General features: G+C 37.2%; 2 protein-coding genes across 2 annotated transcripts; both read right to left on the bottom strand.

Moving 5' to 3' along the window:
• Positions 1-4,117: 4,117 nt before the first annotated feature.
• LOC103981261 (pentatricopeptide repeat-containing protein At4g21190) lies at positions 4,118-10,181 on the bottom strand. The gene is made up of 5 exons (XM_009397922.3): positions 9,958-10,181; positions 8,199-8,297; positions 6,733-6,876; positions 6,366-6,578; positions 4,118-5,040 (listed from the first exon to the last, which is right to left on the bottom strand). The coding sequence occupies exons 1-5, from the start codon at positions 10,039-10,041 to the stop codon at positions 4,807-4,809; spliced, it is 774 nt and encodes a 257-aa protein (XP_009396197.1). The 5' UTR covers positions 10,042-10,181; the 3' UTR covers positions 4,118-4,806.
• Positions 10,182-10,478: 297 nt separating this feature from the next.
• LOC103981260 (serine/threonine-protein kinase BSK2) lies at positions 10,479-18,553 on the bottom strand. Its single transcript, XM_009397921.3, has 10 exons — positions 18,332-18,553; positions 18,019-18,239; positions 17,784-17,919; positions 15,816-15,949; positions 15,344-15,449; positions 13,992-14,077; positions 13,150-13,338; positions 12,905-13,063; positions 12,051-12,164; positions 10,479-11,062 (listed from the first exon to the last, which is right to left on the bottom strand). The coding sequence occupies exons 1-10, from the start codon at positions 18,408-18,410 to the stop codon at positions 10,811-10,813; spliced, it is 1,476 nt and encodes a 491-aa protein (XP_009396196.1). The 5' UTR covers positions 18,411-18,553; the 3' UTR covers positions 10,479-10,810.
• Between the last annotated feature and the right edge of the window lie 204 nt (positions 18,554-18,757).

Below are 18,757 nucleotides of genomic sequence, written 5' to 3'. Positions count from 1 at the left end.
GAGACCGAGCTCTAGCGGTACCACCATTGACATCATTAACTGCCAACGGTACCACCACCCAGACTACCTAGGAGACTGGGTCTCCCAGGCGGTGCCATCGTTGGCCATGTTTTTAGGGGTTGAATGAGCTGTTCAATCTAGCCCAATTCAGCCCTGTTAAAGATCTAATTGGCCCCTAATTAAGTTAGTGGGATTACCTCCCAATTCTAACTCAATCTACTATTTAACTAAAATAACTAAGACATAATCAAAGTACTCTTGTTCTGGTACGTCAATTGCTCTTCCGGCAAGCTTACAACGATCTTCCGGTGATCTTCCGACGAACTCTCGGCAATGTTCTGACGGACTCCCTGCAAGCTCTCGGACTTTACGACGATCTTCTTGGTGAGTTCCGATGAGCATCTTTGGCAAGCTCCTAGAATTCTCTGTCAATTCCGGTAGAACTTTCGACGAATGTTCGGACTTCCGACGAACTCTCGAACTCCCAATGAAATCGCGTTCTTGACTCAAGGACTTCATTTTGCTTTATGCATTGCTATCGTAGTTAATCCTGCATACATAAAACCTACTTTGATCTAGACAATTATTACAAAGCAAATCAAGTGTTGTCCAGCATGTCATTGGTTTCTCGGCATTTCGTCCGAATCTTTGGCGCATCGTCCTCTTTTGCGGCCTATTGCCTAATCGGCCAATTGACCTCCGCAACTACGATTTCCTTAGTGCAATATCCGCTCTTCTTGGCTCGATGCCCGAACTCATGGCCCAAGCCTTCTGTCAATATCTCGATCGATTCTTCGGCTCGATGTCCAATCTTCTGATATATTTTTCTCCGACCCAACATGATTCTTCATGCTTTAATTGTCTCTCCCTGATCGAAGCATCATGCGTCACTCAAAATACAGATTAAATCATAAACACTATCAATTGGTTTCATCATCAAAATCCAAGATTCAATAATTTCCTTTTCAAAAAAAAAGTTTTGATTTAAAAACTTTTAATCGAAAAATCCGTATCGAATATGTTTAACTTAGAATGTGAGTAAGGGTAGTGAGCAACTAAATCAATTAGTAATAGAAAAAAAAAAGTATAAAGATAAATACAAACTAGATTTACAGTGGTTCGGTTGTCCCGACCTATGTCCACTCTCGATTTCTCTTCCCTCGAGGCCATTGGTTTTCACTACCGATCTTATTTTCAATGGGTGAAGATCAACTACTCTTGTTACAACTCTTTCTCTTTTTCACAAGCTTAGGAGAGAACCTTCACATATCTTTTTTACAAGAAAATCACACACCTCCTTAGTATGACCTCTAAAGTCAAGGAGGAAGAGATTCAACACATTTCAAGAGACTTTACATACTTCAAATCATAAGTTTTCATACTTTCACTAAGCAAGCATGAGTGAGGTATTTATAAACCCTAAATGACTTAAAAAATAGAGCCAAAAATTTAAATCCCCAGGTTTTTGGGGTATTGGCGGTGCTACCACTTGCGTTGGGCGATACTACCGCTGTACAGAGCCTGGGAATCTAGACTTTGGCGATACCACTGCTTACTTTGATAGTACTACCGCTGTCGTGGGCGATAGTATTGTCGGGATTCTCGAAAATTATAATTTGTGCTTTCCAACTCATGGATGGTACCATCACCTAGGCTTGGAGGTACCATTGCCCAACCTAATCCTAGGTCACTGAATTGGCCTTTCAACAGGCCTAATTCAGCCCTAGTTCAGGCCCAATAAATTTCTAATTAATTTGACATTGTTACGACTCAAAACCAACTCAATTAGACTCCAAGCCACTTCAATCAAGACTTAAACACTCATGAAGCCTTCGGCATGTTGTCTGGCATATCATCTGCTCATCCGACACTTCGTCCTAACCTTCAGTGCATCGTCCTTTCCTTTGACGTATTGCCCGATCTATCAACATATTGACCTCCCGCAGTATCCGATCTTCTTGGCGCAATACCTGATCCTTCCGATCGATGCCTAAACTCATGGCACGAAATCCATCATTCGGCACGTTGACCAATCCTTCAACCTGACGTCCAATCTTTAACATGATGTTTTTCGATCCAACGTTTGATTCTCCTACTTCAACGATTTATCTTTCAATAGTTCAAGTCTATGATCGAAGTTTCTCTTGCGTCATTTGTCTTAAAAGCTTAGTAGTCCATAAATTCATCAATTGATTTTATCATCAAAATTTGAGATTCAACAAGGTACACATAAAATATTATCAAGTGCGAAAATATTTATGTGTGAATTAGGTATTGTGGAACCAATGTGAGTGATAGGGATTCCGTTGTCATCACCAATGATAATATTTTCATTGCCTCCATGATTGGTGTGGATGCATAAATTCTATAAATTTAAGTAATATAATGAGAAGCGTCATAGTTAATGATCCAATTACTTGAACGAGTCGTCTGAGTAATTATGATATTTGCTTAAAGTCAGTTAGGCGTAGCAATAGGCTTGGGTCAAGATTAACAAACTTTTACTATGCGTCCATTTTTATCAAAAGGCTATTTTCTGAATTGTTTGGATTAAAATTATTATTATGGTTGAAGATTGATAATATAATGGAGGATGATAGCTCTGTGTGTTATGCATGTATCCATGAAACATATTGTTCGATTATTTATTGAAGTTCTTATTGCTTTAATTTTTTTATTTAGATTTTTGATTGAATTGAGTTATGATAATTAGTCTTGTCTTCATATATTCTTATTTTAGATATATTTCATAATCAATCTAACTTGTCATATAGTTCTTCAAATAATATCGGTAAGTCATATGAAATTGCTACCGTTCCTTATATTCATCTTCTAGGTTATTGAAAATATGAACAATAACTTTTTAATTATTCATGAGATAACTTATTCAGGCCAAATCATTTATAATAACTTTTAGATTTTATATATAATCAGTAATAATATTTCTCTCTCGTGTTATTTTTATCAAAGTGGATAAAAGACTTAACATGCGAGTGTGATAGAGATTAGCGATGATGGTTTGTAACTTAGACCATACTTCTGCTGCAGTGTTACATAAAAAGATTAGGAATATTATAGAGCGAATGACTAAGACTTGAATGACTTGTAGAATAATAATATATCCAGCCTCAAACGATATCATTATGTGAGGATGACACAACCGAAATCCCATCTCGGATCCAACCTCGAACGCCATAATTATTGGCAGAAGATAATCAAATCACGAATCTAGTTGTGCTTGATCGTACACTTAGGTATTATGGCTCATTATCTATTATCCCTATGGTTAGTCACTTCTAGTATCTCGATTCCTATACTTTAAAAAATTATATTGACATCCTTATAATTACAAAAATAATCGACCAATGCGGACATAGTCGTCTCTGCCTCCTCTCCCTCTCGCGCTTACCTCTTCCACTATTGTCGCTGTCATCCTCGGTCAGAGCCCTCACGGCCAATGATGATGACAGGAGAGGTGAGCGCGAGGGGGAGAGGAGGCGTCGACCAGAGCCCTTACGATCCCCATCCACCTCCCTGAGGGGTGAGCGCGAGGGAAGAGGAGATGGACAAGGCAAAGGTAGTTGTGAGGGCTCTGGGTCGTCGCCTCTTCTCCCCTCATGCTCACCCCTCCCATCGTTGTCATTGTCATCGTCGGTCGTGAGGGCTCTCGCCAACTATGACAACGGGAAGGATGAGCGCAACGGGAAGAGGTGGCATGTTGGGTGGCAACAGGGGAGAGGAGGCGGAGGGTGATAGCTATGTCGACGTTGATGTCACTATCCGTTACCACCGAAATATTAAATTTATTTTTTTATCCTTTATTTTTATATATTTTTTAATAAAAATAATATTATTATGATAAATAATTTTAGATGTTTTATTTTTTTAAACTATATAGAGATGTCAATATAATTTTTAAAAATATAAAAAATATATTGCTACTTAATATAAAGATGTAGATATAATTTTTTAAAATATAAAGATTATGGTACATAATTAGCTTTGGGTCTCACGATCACATTAGCTGTCCTAAACCTCCTTTTTGTTAAGGTGGGAATAAGTAGCATCGAACAACACTGGCACATCAAGCATCTGATATCTGATTAGCTCAACAAAAGGACAAAAGAAGAGTAAATTACTTTTAACATTCGGATCACACACTGTCCAGGTTACAAAGTAATTACATCCGGCAAAAAGAGAATAATTGAGAGATCTACGTTAGTATTTATTCAACATTCTTAATCTCCTAATTGGTCTAATGTATTTTCATGTAAAGTACTTACTGCTATCTTTTCTGCCGCCGACAAAATAACATGTTACAGAAAATTAATAACCATCAGATGAAACTAGAAAGCAAGGTAGTCATATATTCAACAGACTTCTTGCAGGTAACTTCCTCTTGCCCGACTGTTGGAATGAAGGAGATGCAACTGTTGTTGATCTTTTCCAAGCGTTGATCAGACAATGGCTTGGTTGCATAAGGCTCCTGGAGGTCTTTTGATCTGGCTAGGCGCATTCAAGTAAGGCTATTTGTTTCTATCATTCGAGGACCTTTTGGCTTTGGCATTGAACAACAGCTTGCAGGTTCTATTCTATCTAAAGAAACTCCTTAGCATAAACAGATCTCAGCGGTACTTTCATGAAATTCTTTCTCAGCTATTTAGTGTCCATCATAATGCAGTGGCGGTGCTGATTACATTGCTGACCAGTTCCCTGACATAAAAGTTCCTCCTGCAGAATGCTCCATCATCTCATTCTTGGCTCATCAAAGTGCAGACTGCATGTCGATGGAGGCTTATGCAACCTTTACTCCATATTTTCGGAGCTTGTGCGTGCTTCCACATTTGATCCTTGCAATTGGTTTACACGGATCCTAACACGTTTCCCTTTGATGTAACGATATTCCCATGTTGGAGGTGGATATTTGTTCTTCAGCTTATCATACTTGTCCAACATACCTAGTTTCTGAAAAACATCACCTAGCATTCTTACAATTGAAACATCTGGCCTGACACCCAACTCTTCCATGTCAGCAAAAACCTAAATGAAGTTGACAAACCAATGACAGCATCATTAAGACCTGAATAATCTGCTTGCGGAGAATAAAACAACAAGAACAAGTTGTAATGTCTCAACTATTTCGAGTTGGCTAACAATGCAAACAATTAAAATCCATGCTCATGAGATCTGATCAAGTTTCAGATTGACTATTATAGACTAACACAACTCTCCTTTTTTTCTGGATTTGGAACAGGCATTGGCAGTACTGGAAGAACAAAGAAATTGTATCACATGTTTGTTGGAAAGGGTGGGTAGATTTATCAGTTTTAAATTATAAGTAGAGCATAAATTCAATTTGGAGAAAGCATTTGAAGTTTGCTGCATCTACGAAAGAACAATAGTTCATGTAACTTCTAACAGCATAATGTAGGTGTAATTTTAAGGCAAAGACTTTGAGCTAAGAAAAGACAATAGAAAATAACTATAGACAAACTTATCATATATACTAATTAAACCATTCTTTTGGACCAACTATATGTTCATTGGCTCATGAGTTGCATAATTTTCACATCGGAAAGGTTTCACAAAGGTAAAGGGATGGGCTCTAGCTTATGAGACACAGGCCTCCTCGAAATATCCCACAGGGGACTATTTATCTATGACTTCATGGATAACTCAACAAAACCCCAATCAAGGGAAGTGTGAGTATAGTAAGACCTACATAGACCACTCATCATCCATGAACAAATTTTGGTATCAAGAATTTGTTGCTCCTAGAATTAAATTCATTTTGGCACATGTGCTGCATGATTTTGCTCTTGAAAAAGAAACCCAAAAAGGAAAAGAGTGGCCTTTTGCTCAAGATCCACAAGCCTCCGCCACCATAGTGTGACATGGGACTGTTATCCTTTCCCCTGATGTCTATCATAACACAAACCTAGTCGAAGAAGGTTGTGTGAGCATAGTGAGGAACCTACAAAGGGCCACCAACAGAACATAGAATTTTAGGTTTGAGGGTTTGTTGTCCCTTTCAACTTTTGATTCATGGGCTGCACAATTTTGTCCTTGCAGAAAGTCTCTTAAAGGAAAAGAGGTGCACCTTTATTTATGAGTAACAAGCTTCCTCAACTTTACTGGATGTGGCACAGGTAGCCCGTTTCTTAGATGCATACCATGACAACAAGGATAGGGATATCTATCACTTGAAACTATCTAATTTAAAGCAAAAAGTGAAAAAGAGATGAAAACAAGTAAACTAGCTTAGCCAACAATGCATCTTAGGTGTCTATATAAACATACTTAGAGACAATAATATAAAGTATGACCAGAACAAGAGATTAGTAGATAGACATTATTCATATTACCTCAAACATCTTTTCGTGCATGCCCTTATTGTAATATATTGAAATCATTTTAACAAAGAAAACACGAGGCAAACTTTCCAAATTTTCTGAAAATATTTTCATCCATAGTTCCTCCACCTCCTCAAGTCGGCCATCCTCAGCTAAAGCATTTAACAGAGTGTAATAGCTTCCCATGGTTTTTCCTTGTCCTTTGCTGAACATCCACTTGATCACCTATAAAACAAAATTGATGAGCTAACAAATAAAAAGCACAAGCATGGTGCACAAAGCTCATGCCAATATATGGTGCTACGGAATAAAAGGAAATTAAACAATAATTACACGAGAACAAACTTCTACATGATTCCTTTGACATTTTGATGCTTACCTGAATTATTCTCTTCCATTCCTTTTCAGTCTCGAGTCTCTTCAATGCCTTTTTCACTACAATAAGAGGAAACTCTAACTCCCAAGCAATAAATGAATCAAGGGCTCCATAAACCTCCTCCTTGACATTTGATAATTCCTTTATCTGTGTGAATACTAGGAGATGAGCAACATTCTATGATTGCAAGAGATAAAAAAAGATCATTCTCTTTCATGATACTAAATGCATAGATTAGTAAGAACAAGCATAATATATAAAATAATTGACATGGCATTCGACATATTCACAAGGTCCATAACAACTGCTCCAAATTCACTATTACTGCTTTTGGTTGTTACAAACTATCTTAAGCATGCTTCCACAGATATCAAGGCTGACCAGAATTAAGCACATAAGACATGTTATATAAGAAGTGCAAATATATCAGGAACCTAACCTTTGGGTTAAAATAATATCATTGTTCTTGCAAAAAATGTTAAACCCGAACAGAATGACTAAATTGTATAAATATTTGTTGTACCTTCTCTGCTAGAAAATTGAAAATGATGTTATCTCACACTGCTAAGAGATTGATTAATCTTGAATGCTGGAGGCACTCCCCATATGCAATGAGCTCCATTCTAAAGAAGCTACATAGATCCAAGGTAGGCAATACTGAATGATATCGCCCGGTACGGGCGGTACATACCGGTCCGACGGCATACCGGTACGCGGACCGCCCACTACCGGGCGGAACGAAAAAATAAAATTATATATATATATATATATATATATATATATATATATATATATATATATATATATATATATATATATATATAAACGAGGCGACATCGCCCCGCGTGGGGAAGGAAAAGGCGACGTCGCCTTTTAAATAAATAAATATATATATATATATATATATATATATATATATTAATTTATATATATATATATATATAAACGAGGCGACATCGTCGAAGCGACGTCGCCCCGCCTGCGAGAAGTGAGCGACGACGTCGCCGAGTTATATATATATATATATATATACCGAGCGGTATACCAAACGGTATACCGCTCGGTATACAGTTTCGTACCGTGCCGAGCGAACGTCGAAACTCCGGTACGGTACGAAATTGCAGACCTTGCATGGATCCATAAATTTTGATCTACATATGACAGTAGTAATACATGAATATGCCTTAAACCTGAAAAAAGCCCAATCCAGTATACATAAAAAGAGTGGCAATCACATAGTACATGAATATCTTTTTAAGACATCAATATTATGACATTTTTTGTTATAAAAGAGACTTCCACTAGGAGGATGACGAGAGTAGCAAAGAGCAGTTAAAAATGGAATTCGTGAAGGAATAGAAAATACAGCTATAAGTAGTTGGTTCAAGCATATAGGATTAGAGGTTGCATATGAGGTTCCCATCTACCATCTTATGATGGTTGCACAAGTAAAAATGCTAGAATCTTACACATTCAACAAGCTTTTGTGACTTGGAAATTGTTCCAATTCTCTTTCTTGTTTTCCACACACGAGGAAATCTAGGTCTAGGGCCTCTCGTTCCACATACCTGGCATTTTAGGAGAATGTAATTATTCAACTAAAAATGGATGAACTTTACAAAAGAAAGAAACATTGCTAGATTAAAATTGTAGAATAATAACAGAGAATAGTCATGCCTATGACACTTAAAAAAGGACAGTAGGTAACTCAATAATTTACCCAAAACAACTATCAAGAACTTTTTAAAAATAAGTAGCGCAGAAGTGGCTCTGAGACCTGAAATTAGACATCTTAAAATTGAATGATGAAAACTGTATTTGTTTTCAAGCAAATTTTAGATGTATTATCAGCGACCGAGCATTCATGATTCAACAACTAAAAATTGTAATGCTTTTTAAAAATTTATGAAATTCAGATATGATGGTTCTCTCAATTCTATAACCAAGAAATCCGATTGACCCTCTCCAAAACAACAGTTGTAAATTCTCTACTGAAAGGTGAAAGGAAGGGAGCTGCACTCCGATAGTTGAAACAAAAAAATTAGAACTGTGTGACAAAGATGACCACAGATCCTAAATAACAGGCCCTTAATACAGAGAAAATTATGCATAAGAATTCAATTGCTGAGGGACAATGTTGTACATGGCTGTAACATATCCTTCAACATTCAAACGTATTAAGCTAAACATAGTACATAAACAGATGTCATGTTCCTTCTGATCTGCCAGTCTATAAAGTTCCATTATGATAAGAGAATAGCAGTGTAGCCTTTCACATGAAACAAAAGTGACTCAGTTTCTTTGAGAGGTTAACTTGTCTTTATATGTTAAGGTACATAATGCAACCCAAGGTCATCATGGTGGCTTCAATAGATTTCATGTTTCAAAGGTGTTAACAGATACTAGGATCCAGAAGGAGTCATATGTTTCAGTATGAGGCTCCAAAACAACATTTCTTTTCAACAGTGGAAGCCTTAATATCAGATTCTATGTAAATGACTGCTTCATATAAGTGACAAAAATAAGTCCTATCACGATCAAAGTTAAATTGTGAAGACCTGTGGATTCCTGTTACAGGACATAAATAGGATATCCCACCTTATTAAGTCCAAGCTAAGTTCAATCACCAACATTTCCATATCTGAACAAAATCTAATTCCGGCTTTCTCTCTACGTTATTGTCAAGACATTTTCTCTTGGAAACAATTATTGCATACCAAACCAAGATATTTTAATTATAACATGAACTGAAACTCGAATAGATGTCTCCAACAATCCTTACTCTTCAATGACAATAAGGTGCTCCGGATCAGACAAAGCACAAAAACATGCAAAAGAGAGAATGGTTAGGAAGAAACTGATTAAGAGGGAGAGAGGGACTCATTTTGCACATCCCAAGCAAATGCTGTAACGATTTGAACCAAAAGACAACACGCATCAGAGTCGAGTAATTACCGATGTCCAAAAAAGATATTTTTTGTCCATGCAACTTAAATCAAATCTAAGATAAACTCGAAAATAGCACATCTACGGTTAAATATCGCAGGCTGAACAAAGTAGCCATAGTACAACGAGTTCTTCCCACAAGAATCCACCCGAGTTCAAGAGTCCCGAATAATTCAACAAACAGATTCGCGGATGGATAACCGGGTCGAGCTAATACATCAAGATTTGCTTATAGAATCAATTTCTAGTATTAAGAACAAAAAGGAAGTAAGACAAGCTCACCACGAAACCGCTAATAGATCGAGGATGATTTGACAAGGCCGATCCGCCAGGAAGAATCGACGGGGCATATCCCAAAGCAAGCATTCTGAAGATACAACAGAATAAAAAGTAATATCAGAGAGAACGTTGGATTCTGTCGGGAAGCCACGAGGACGACGAGAGGAGAGATTTAGGGCTGAGAATGGCCGTCGCCGTGCGGACACGAGGCTTAAAGATAAAAGGGGCGAGATTGCAGAAAGACCTCTAAAAAGGCTCCATATAACATCTCTCATAGAAGTTTTTATTATTTTTATTATTATTTTTTCATATATGCCATTACTGTTTTTTTTTTTTTTGTCATTTATTGTAGGAAAAGAGACATTGAAAATTTAAAAGATACTTATAAATCTACCAGACTGAATATTATGATGGTAAAAACATTAAATATATTTTAAATATAATTTAGGTATTATACATATATACACATATACATTCTTTATTCAAAAAAAAATATTGAAGAGTCAAAAGCTAATTCAAAGGAATGAAAATTCAAAGATCTAAGGGTCATGCTAAATATTGCGCAAAGTATCGACCCTCGTCAATGTAAATATCCCCACCTGTCATGTGATTACAAGAACATCGATATGCCATCATAAATGATGATCCTAATACAATGTCCATGGAAACTTCACTAACTGAATCATTCTTTTCCTGAAGATTTTGTACAAAACACTGGCTGATTCCCTTCTCAACATCCACTGTTGGGGGTCACAGCTCTGGTTTCCCAAGAAGAAGAGCCAACATTTGACAACCCAAGACGAACCACTGTTGAGTTGCTAGGAGAAGCACAAGGAAGAGAGAGAACTGAGATCATCTAGCCATGCCAGCCGTTCTGCCTCTTGGCCTCGAAGGCAGCACCATCGTTGAGCATATCCTGGGCATCAGTTTCCATTCCAAGCTTGGAGAGGGCAAGAGCTTGCAAGTAGAAGGCTGTTGGCCATTCAGGCATACACACCTGGGCTTGCATGGCATCCCGTAGCGCGAGCTCCGGTTGACCACTCATCAAGTATGATAGGCCACGCCTCGCGAAAACTGTGGCCGATGGAACCGACATCATTGCCACTAACTGGTTTTGTTGCAGAGCAAAAGTAACTCTTAGTAGTTAATACATTTAATTCAAGTGATCCTAAAACAGTTCCAACTGCATGATCCAATAAGCTATACAGGACTCGAGAAGCATAAGTAAAATATATAAGTTGTCATGAACATAACAAGATAAACATCATAATGATAGTTAATCAACCATACAAACTGTCATAAAAAGTATTGAATTACAACAATTCCTGAAACTCGTCTTGATATACTTACTATACAAATCACTGAACGCTTTCACGACATATATTTTTTACTTTCCTCTTTAAATATAAGTTGTAGGCGAGTCTCAAAATACAAGATGATACGCAATGAGGCCTTAAGGTGGCTGTTAAGAGTCTTATTTATTAGTCAGCAGTTTCATCATATGTTTCTGGATATTAACTCTACATGCTGTTCTTCACTACAAGAGTATTAGCAAGTTGGTTGGAAAGGATGATGCAAGTCAAGGCAAGTAAAGTCAGTAAACTACAGTTTGCCACCTTCTTCTACCCACTTCTTCCACCTTTTCCTCTTCCCCTGCTACATCCTTCTCCCCTGCCTCCACCTCCTCCACCTCATTCTGCTCCGACCAAGCCATCCTGATCGGCATGGGGAAATACTGACACACGGTATTGTACGCCGATCATTATAAGATACCAATTGGCCCACCCATGGACCAGTATCGAAATCAGACCAAAATTTGAAACTAGGTGTTTAAAGTGAGGAGGGATATTTTTTATCCGGATTGATCATTAAGAAAATATTTTAAACTTCCCGGACCTAATTAATTCAACAAATTTTCCATGTTCCAACACTTTGAGGAACTGATATTTGAGTAAAATGGAAAGGATTGACACGAAGGAAACAATGATTTTTAAGTATAAAAAGTCTACCTTACACAAAAATTGCAAAATTAATTGTTGCAGGAATAGTTCCTAAGGAAAGAGATACGACATGATCAAAGATTCATAGTATCACACCTTGGAATAATACTCAATAGCACTTTTGAAATCTTTGTCCCTGAAGGCAATGTCTCCAAACTTCTTTGTATTCAACATCTCTTGCACTTGTTGTGTCCATTCTTGAAAAGAAAGCTTTATTTACAGTGAAAAACAGAAATACATCAAATATAAGATTGCCAGAACCTAGTAAATGTCATTTCCAAAAAGAATCGTAAGCAGTAGAAGCAACAAATCGCTGAATCAAAGTCTCAACCTTTGGACACAAAAAAGCACATTTTGCAGCCACCAGGAAAAAAAACATAATGGATTGAGGAGAGCACACAAATATGAACTATGTTGACTTCTAGATGAACAAGAGAAAGAACATTGTTTTATCTTGAAATATATTCTTACTACATTTAAAATTATTTTGTCATGTAAAATATCTGCATTTTTATATGTATTAAATAAGAGGTATTGGACATAACCAACTTTAATTTATTCTTCTTCTGATACTGGGAATTAGTAGCACTGTTAATATTTATACAACACTAATATTGAGAAAGCTAAAGAAACAAGTGCTTCAAGATTGTCAAGAGCTTCAAAGTAAAAACTAAAATGTCCAATAAATATTCTCCAGTGCATCATGAGACTGCCAAAAATATAATGATCGATATGGTTGGAGGCAATCAATATGACCAATATGCATATCACTGGCAAGTGCTTTAATATCTAATTAGAGGTGCAGAACTGAATATGGATAAAGTCGATGCACAAACAGAACACGCTCATATATACACAGATGTTTATACATGCTAATATGCATATCCTCAAATATATAGTGTCATTACATGCATAATAAAATAATGGAATAAAAAGCAGCTGCACCATACCTCATTTTCTGCACCTTCTTCATCTTTATAGCCTGTCTTGAGCAGTATATCATGCACAGCAGTTAGGTCCATCTTTGCACAAGCTTTTCCAAGTGGGGAAAGCATTGTTGGCAACACTTGTGGCGCTTTTGTTATGCCCATTAATACATGTGATGGCACCTACATCATCACAAAGTTGGAATTTACATAAATCACAATACTGTGAAGTAACAAGTAGACATGCAAGGAAATGAGTCAAAACTTACCTCCTTCTGAGTTTGCAGAGGTTCCACAGAAGATAGAAGAAACTTAGAATTCGGCCGATCTCTAGCCTCAAACTGTAGACATTTTGACGCTAGTTCAACGAGCTTGGTAGCATCTTCATTAGCATATTGCCCCTCCAGGGATGAATCCATTATAAGCAACATGTTTTTCCCTCTTATAAGATCCAGTGCCTAGCAAGAGCCACCAGAAAATGAGTGTCTACCCAGTTATGATAAAAATTAGAAGCAACTAAACATGTCCTAATGTTAAACAAAGAGATCAGACAAGGCAACTTCACAATGTTTATGATCATTACAAGAAGAAATGAGTATGTATATTAATTTTGAACATGTGATTACCAGAAAAAAAGTGCTAACAGAACAAATATAACAAAAACTTACTACCACCGAATCAAAAGTCAAAATGCACCAACAGTTTAAAGCATTCCAGTTCCTAATTATGACAACAACACAAACAAAAAAAGAAACCAACCATCTTGCAGAAAATCAGTAAATATTAAGGACTAACTTTAACTTATCAAGATAAAAAGAATTCAGAGACAATTCTAAGATGCTGATTTGGACCAGATTAAGTGATAAAAAAAACTTGATACAGAACTAAAAACCAGCAAGGTCAGTCTCAGCATATATCAAGAGCACTACAAGTTTTCAAGCATATCTTCCAGGATCACTAGCTAGATAACAAAGTTTTTAGTTTGTTCCCTTGTCTATGCTCTTTGTAAAAAACAAATGATGAAGGAATAGCAATAATATCATGAACATCATGTGATTCAAATTTTCAAAGAATAAAAGAACTACCAAAGTTTTGGTGACTTGAAACATACATGACTAGGAGGAATATGTTTCCCACTCAAAAGATCCAAAAGAATTGTTCCATAACTGTAGATTACACTTTCTGGAATCACCCTGCCTGCACAAATACAAGTATCCAGATAAAAATCCTATAAGAATCTAATGAACTTAGCAGTTCCACAAACTAGTATCAAGATAATTAAACAATGATCAGAAACCAAATATTTCACTTCACAGAATGAATTATTTGCAGTATATTAGGCAATCATATAGATTTTCTTTCTTAGAAAAATGCTTTAAGCCAACAAAAGCACCAATAAAATTTTTAAGAAAGCAACTATGAAAATCCTTGAAATAAATTATTTATCATCAAAAAACATATCCTGACTAAAGCCCTAGAATAAACCATGACAAATTTGCAAAGAAGGGAGGCATGAGGAATGTCAAAAGCAAAGGCCCCATGCTAGCAGCAGTTAAACCAGAACCACAATGCAGCCAACTATAAAATCCAATTGACAGGGTATATGCATTCATGTTATTAAGGTCCAGATACATGAAAGGAGCTTCTTGCAGGCTTGAAAAGTTATAATATCATTTTATGGGTCAAGATAATTTTTCAAATAAAATCTTAAACTTTTTATATCTCAAATAGTGAAGTACAGTATTTCATCACATCTCCAATTCTGAACTTCCTATCCATAAAGTGACTCAGACCACCGCTGGCTGAGGGAAAACTAAATATCTTACAGTGGTATGTATAAACATGAATTTGTCGAATTCAAACAATCTCTGAAGTTTCTATGTGGGCAACTAAGTAGGATAACTTAACAAGGGAGTTATAAAATTTAAAAGTAATCTTCAACATGTAATGAATAACATTATAATTCGATCTAATTATTTTTAAACCCCTACAGCATACACTAGAAAGTAGAGCTTATCATCGTTATATTTTTCATTCAAGAATATCCTAGCTGAAACTCAGGATCAACCTAGGACTCAGTCAAATTGGTGATTCGGCTTAAAATTCAGTCTAGTCCTGACCATCTCCACCAGCTCACCCTAGAACCGGCCCAACACCAATCACCAAAGTATAATAAAATGGCTCCCTCATGCTCCTAAGCATTTGAAACCATCCCTTTTAAGGATCTTCATTTACTGCCCTCAAAAAATCAGGAAACAAAAAGTCCCACCTGATTGACCTATATATGCAACTATTAAATAGCTAAATCACGGATCATGTGTAAACCTTTTCCAATGAAATTAAAGGATCTTGCTGTATATGGGCTCATGCTGGATATTTCGAATCCAGAACTGATTGTAAGATTTCTGTGCATCACAATCAACCACAAGAAACCGAAAACTGAAACCTAAAAATTTAACATACCAGTGCGCATGAATTCTGGTGGAGTGTAAGCAAGATTAGTGCTGTAACTTTTTCCATCTCGGCTGTTCTTAATTAGACCAAAGCTAGACAAGCGAGGATCCCCATCCTGACTCAATATAGATAATTTTAAAAAATCAAGAATTAGTCCAAACTAATAAACAAACAGATTAAAAAGAAAATTCAAACACAACATTCTTTATGGAGCATGGCTAGTAAACAATAAATATGGGTGTAATTGTTTTAACCATCATTCCAGGAAAATCTAAGTCTTTCAGTTGCAACTAACAAAGAACAAAACCTAATCAAGAGAGGAACCATTACATTCCAAAGTCAATTAGAAATTTTACAAATATGCGAAAATGGCACTTAACTTGATGAAGATCCCTAATTATATAATTCTTTAGTTCTAATCAATAAATATGAAATGCAAGAAAGTAAAGCATCACTTTCAAACAACTTCAAATTTTCATACCTCATCAAATAGGACTCTATAAGCATTTAGGTCATGATAAATTCTCCGATTTTCAGTATTACAGTGGTCAAGCGCTTGGGCAATGTAGAATGCCACCCTCACTCTCATTTGCCATGGTAATGGGTGCTTATCCCCTGCCAATGTTATATATTTCTTAGATTCATAAAGCTAGCAAAGCAACATTTTGACTTTCAAAATCCATATTAGTTGTTAAATATCAATTAGCAAGATCATATCATAAAAAAGGTGCAGAATTAACAACAGCATTGAAATCGCAGGCACTGGAAGGGTGGGAAAACAATCAAAATAAATATTTGTACTTGGATATGCAATGAAAATATTTGAAGTTTAAGCTGAGAACAGAAAACTATAAGTCAGATGAAGATGAAAAAGTTATTTAACATTGATATAGGAAAATTTAAGAATTCTATGTTCAAATTCTGCACCGAAATAAACAAAACGTTGTATCGAATACTAACAAATACACAAGAAATAGAAGGTTTGCCAACCATGAAAGATTAATGCAAATAAGCATGGAACTTCAAAGTTTAAATTGGAAAAGAGGATTGCGATAACTTGAACTACCACCATAGTAAATAATTATCATGATCTGTCAATAAGAATTTGAACACAAGAATATTATGATGTGACAGATGATTGAAAAAGTAAACAAGATTTAGCTAGCTATGCTTCCCATCCTTCTCATCCATGCACCTTCTCTCTACTGTATACCAGGACACCAAAAAGCTCCTCGAGGAAATTCCTTGAATCTAGATTCTTATCACGAAGATCAACAAGGAAACAAACCTAGTTACTTGATCAGACTTCAAGTACAATGAAAATAGAAAACTGAATGCTAACAAACCAGAAGAAAATCAACACTAGAGACATTTAAATTTGATCCGGAAAAACATTTGACGTAGTTGTTCAGCACCCCATACTACTTGAATAGTCTACAATGGAACTGAATGTTAAATGAGCAACATCATCTGTAATGCCCTTACAAGCATACAAAGATTCAGCAATAGTACGGTGTAATAAGATGAAGCCGAACAAACAAGAATAAACTTCATTTCCGACAATGAAATGTGCACCATCTTTCTATTCTTAAAAAGAAAAAGAAGAATGAGGATATATCTCATGATACAAACAAATGGAGCTATCCATTTTTAATGGACCAAGCTCAGATTGAAACCAAGCTTGCCAAGATCACAAACACCGGCTCAAAAAATTGTTTGGGACCGGTTAAATGATAAGCAAGATATACTTAATCATGGATCTGAGCCCAAGATAGATATGACAAGAAAATCTCATATTATATAGCACTAGCAAGAAAATATCAACCCAGAAATGTTCTAAGAACTCCCTAGGAAGCCAACTATGGTCTCTTCCACTGCATAATCCCCTTAAACCATACAAGTTAACAAGTACCAAATGTAAAATGTAAGGAGTTCGAATTTCTCGAAGGTTCCACCCAAAATCCTCCAGACTCTGTTGTGAAGCATAAATTTGTTACAGCATCCACCAAAATTTCCTTTTTTTGTACTAATTACATGAGATTGTCAGTACATGTCGACAGAGGACATTCCTCCACCATGATTTGCCAGACATTATCCTTTTTTACTGCCTCTCAGAAGCATCCATGTGCCTATAATGCTGTCCTTCCAAAATTGGACGACCACGCTTGCTGCATAATACGTAATGAGTAATGCATCTAATACCGTTACATAAACTAATACTTCCCTGAAATAGAAATAAAAAGAGTTAATGAGTAATGCATCTAATACCGTTATATAAACTAATATTTCCCTGAAGTAGAAAGAGCTAAGCTGACATAATCTATATTTAGCAAAAAGATCCCCTACGGCAAGGAAGAAAGGAAGTTTTACTCAAAAAGGAACTTCGACAACAAGTGACATAAAGAAAGGAAAATGCAACTGAAAAATTAATAGTATAGTAGTATCATACAGTGGAAGAGATGCTTGGACAATGTATCATTAGGCATGAACTCCGCCACGAGAAGTCTCTCGTCACCTTCCGCGCAGCAGCCGATCAAGTTCACCAACCTCGTGTGCCGCAACTTGCCCACGCCCGCCGCCTCCGTCTTCATTAGCAGAACCAAACATTAAACCCATTGATACCGTTCCCAAACAAATCAAGCACCAAACACCAAAATCTAAAGCAAAAGAGCAAGAGATCCAACCACAAACTGTTGAGCGTCGGGCCACGACTGCTTCGAGAACCTCTTCACCGCCACCAGCCGCCCCCCATCGAGGTTCCCGCGGTAGACGACGTTCGGCGCCTTCTCCCCGCTCTCGGAAACGATCATCTCGGGGCTGAACCCTTTGGTGGCGGCCCTCAGCTCAGCGAGTCCGTATTCCTTGAACGCTGGCACCTGGTCCTGCTCCCCCGCGTCCCCATTCGCTTTCAAGGCCCACCCCCAAAACAAGATCACGAAAAGTATCACTAAGAGAACAAAATAAAGAAGAGGAGGAGAAGGGGAAGGCGATTGGTACGTAGATCTGGCTTGTCGGCCGGAAGTGACTCCTCGTCGGGGGACTGGACATTGGTGGTCTTGGAGTGGAAGCAGCCCATCTCCGGCAGTGGTCCGAACCCTAGAATCTCATTCGCTGCCCGGGGGCGGCGGAAGGCGGAGAAAGAGAGTAGAAGAAGGAGAAGCGAAGTGGTGATGCGTGTGTCCGAGAGAGTGAGAGTGAGAGTGAGAGAAAGAGAGAGAGAGAGCAGCAGCAGCTGAAGGGGATGCGGTGGGGCCCCGTTTAGGCCCGTTCAAAAGTTAATGAACAGAGAACAGTAAAAGCAGAGCGGGGAAGAGTGCGTGTGATAGATGGGAGTGGGGACCAAGTGGTGATGCCTCATTTATTTGCTCTGGGAACGAAAGGCAATTAATGACAGAGAAACTGTTTAATTTCCTGACAAAATTA

The sequence above is a fragment of the Musa acuminata genome, chromosome BXJ2-4 (genome assembly GCF_036884655.1).
Source record: "Musa acuminata AAA Group cultivar baxijiao chromosome BXJ2-4, Cavendish_Baxijiao_AAA, whole genome shotgun sequence".
Lineage (NCBI taxonomy): Eukaryota > Viridiplantae > Streptophyta > Magnoliopsida > Zingiberales > Musaceae > Musa > Musa acuminata.
Note: the sequence above shows the minus strand (reverse complement) of the source record. Positions and strands in the feature narration are given on the sequence as shown.

What these genes read in the sequence shown, in the direction of transcription:
- LOC103981261 (XM_009397922.3), bottom strand. Translation starts at nt 10,041, where the DNA reads ATGCTTGCTTTGGGATATGCCCCGTCGATTCTTCCTGGCGGATCGGCC. An exon ending in GATCTATTAGCGGTTTCGTG is followed by an intron (nt 8,298 to 9,957) that starts GTGAGCTTGTCT and finishes CTAAAATGCCAG; the next exon opens with GTATGTGGAACGAGAGGCCC. An exon ending in CACAAAAGCTTGTTGAATGT is followed by an intron (nt 6,877 to 8,198) that starts GTAAGATTCTAG and finishes GTATTCACACAG; the next exon opens with ATAAAGGAATTATCAAATGT.
- LOC103981260 (XM_009397921.3), bottom strand. Translation starts at nt 18,410, where the DNA reads ATGGGCTGCTTCCACTCCAAGACCACCAATGTCCAGTCCCCCGACGAG. An exon ending in ACCAGAATTCATGCGCACTG is followed by an intron (nt 14,078 to 15,343) that starts GTATGTTAAATT and finishes GTATTTGTGCAG; the next exon opens with GCAGGGTGATTCCAGAAAGT. An exon ending in AACATATTCCTCCTAGTCAT is followed by an intron (nt 13,339 to 13,991) that starts GTATGTTTCAAG and finishes GGCTCTTGCTAG; the next exon opens with GCACTGGATCTTATAAGAGG.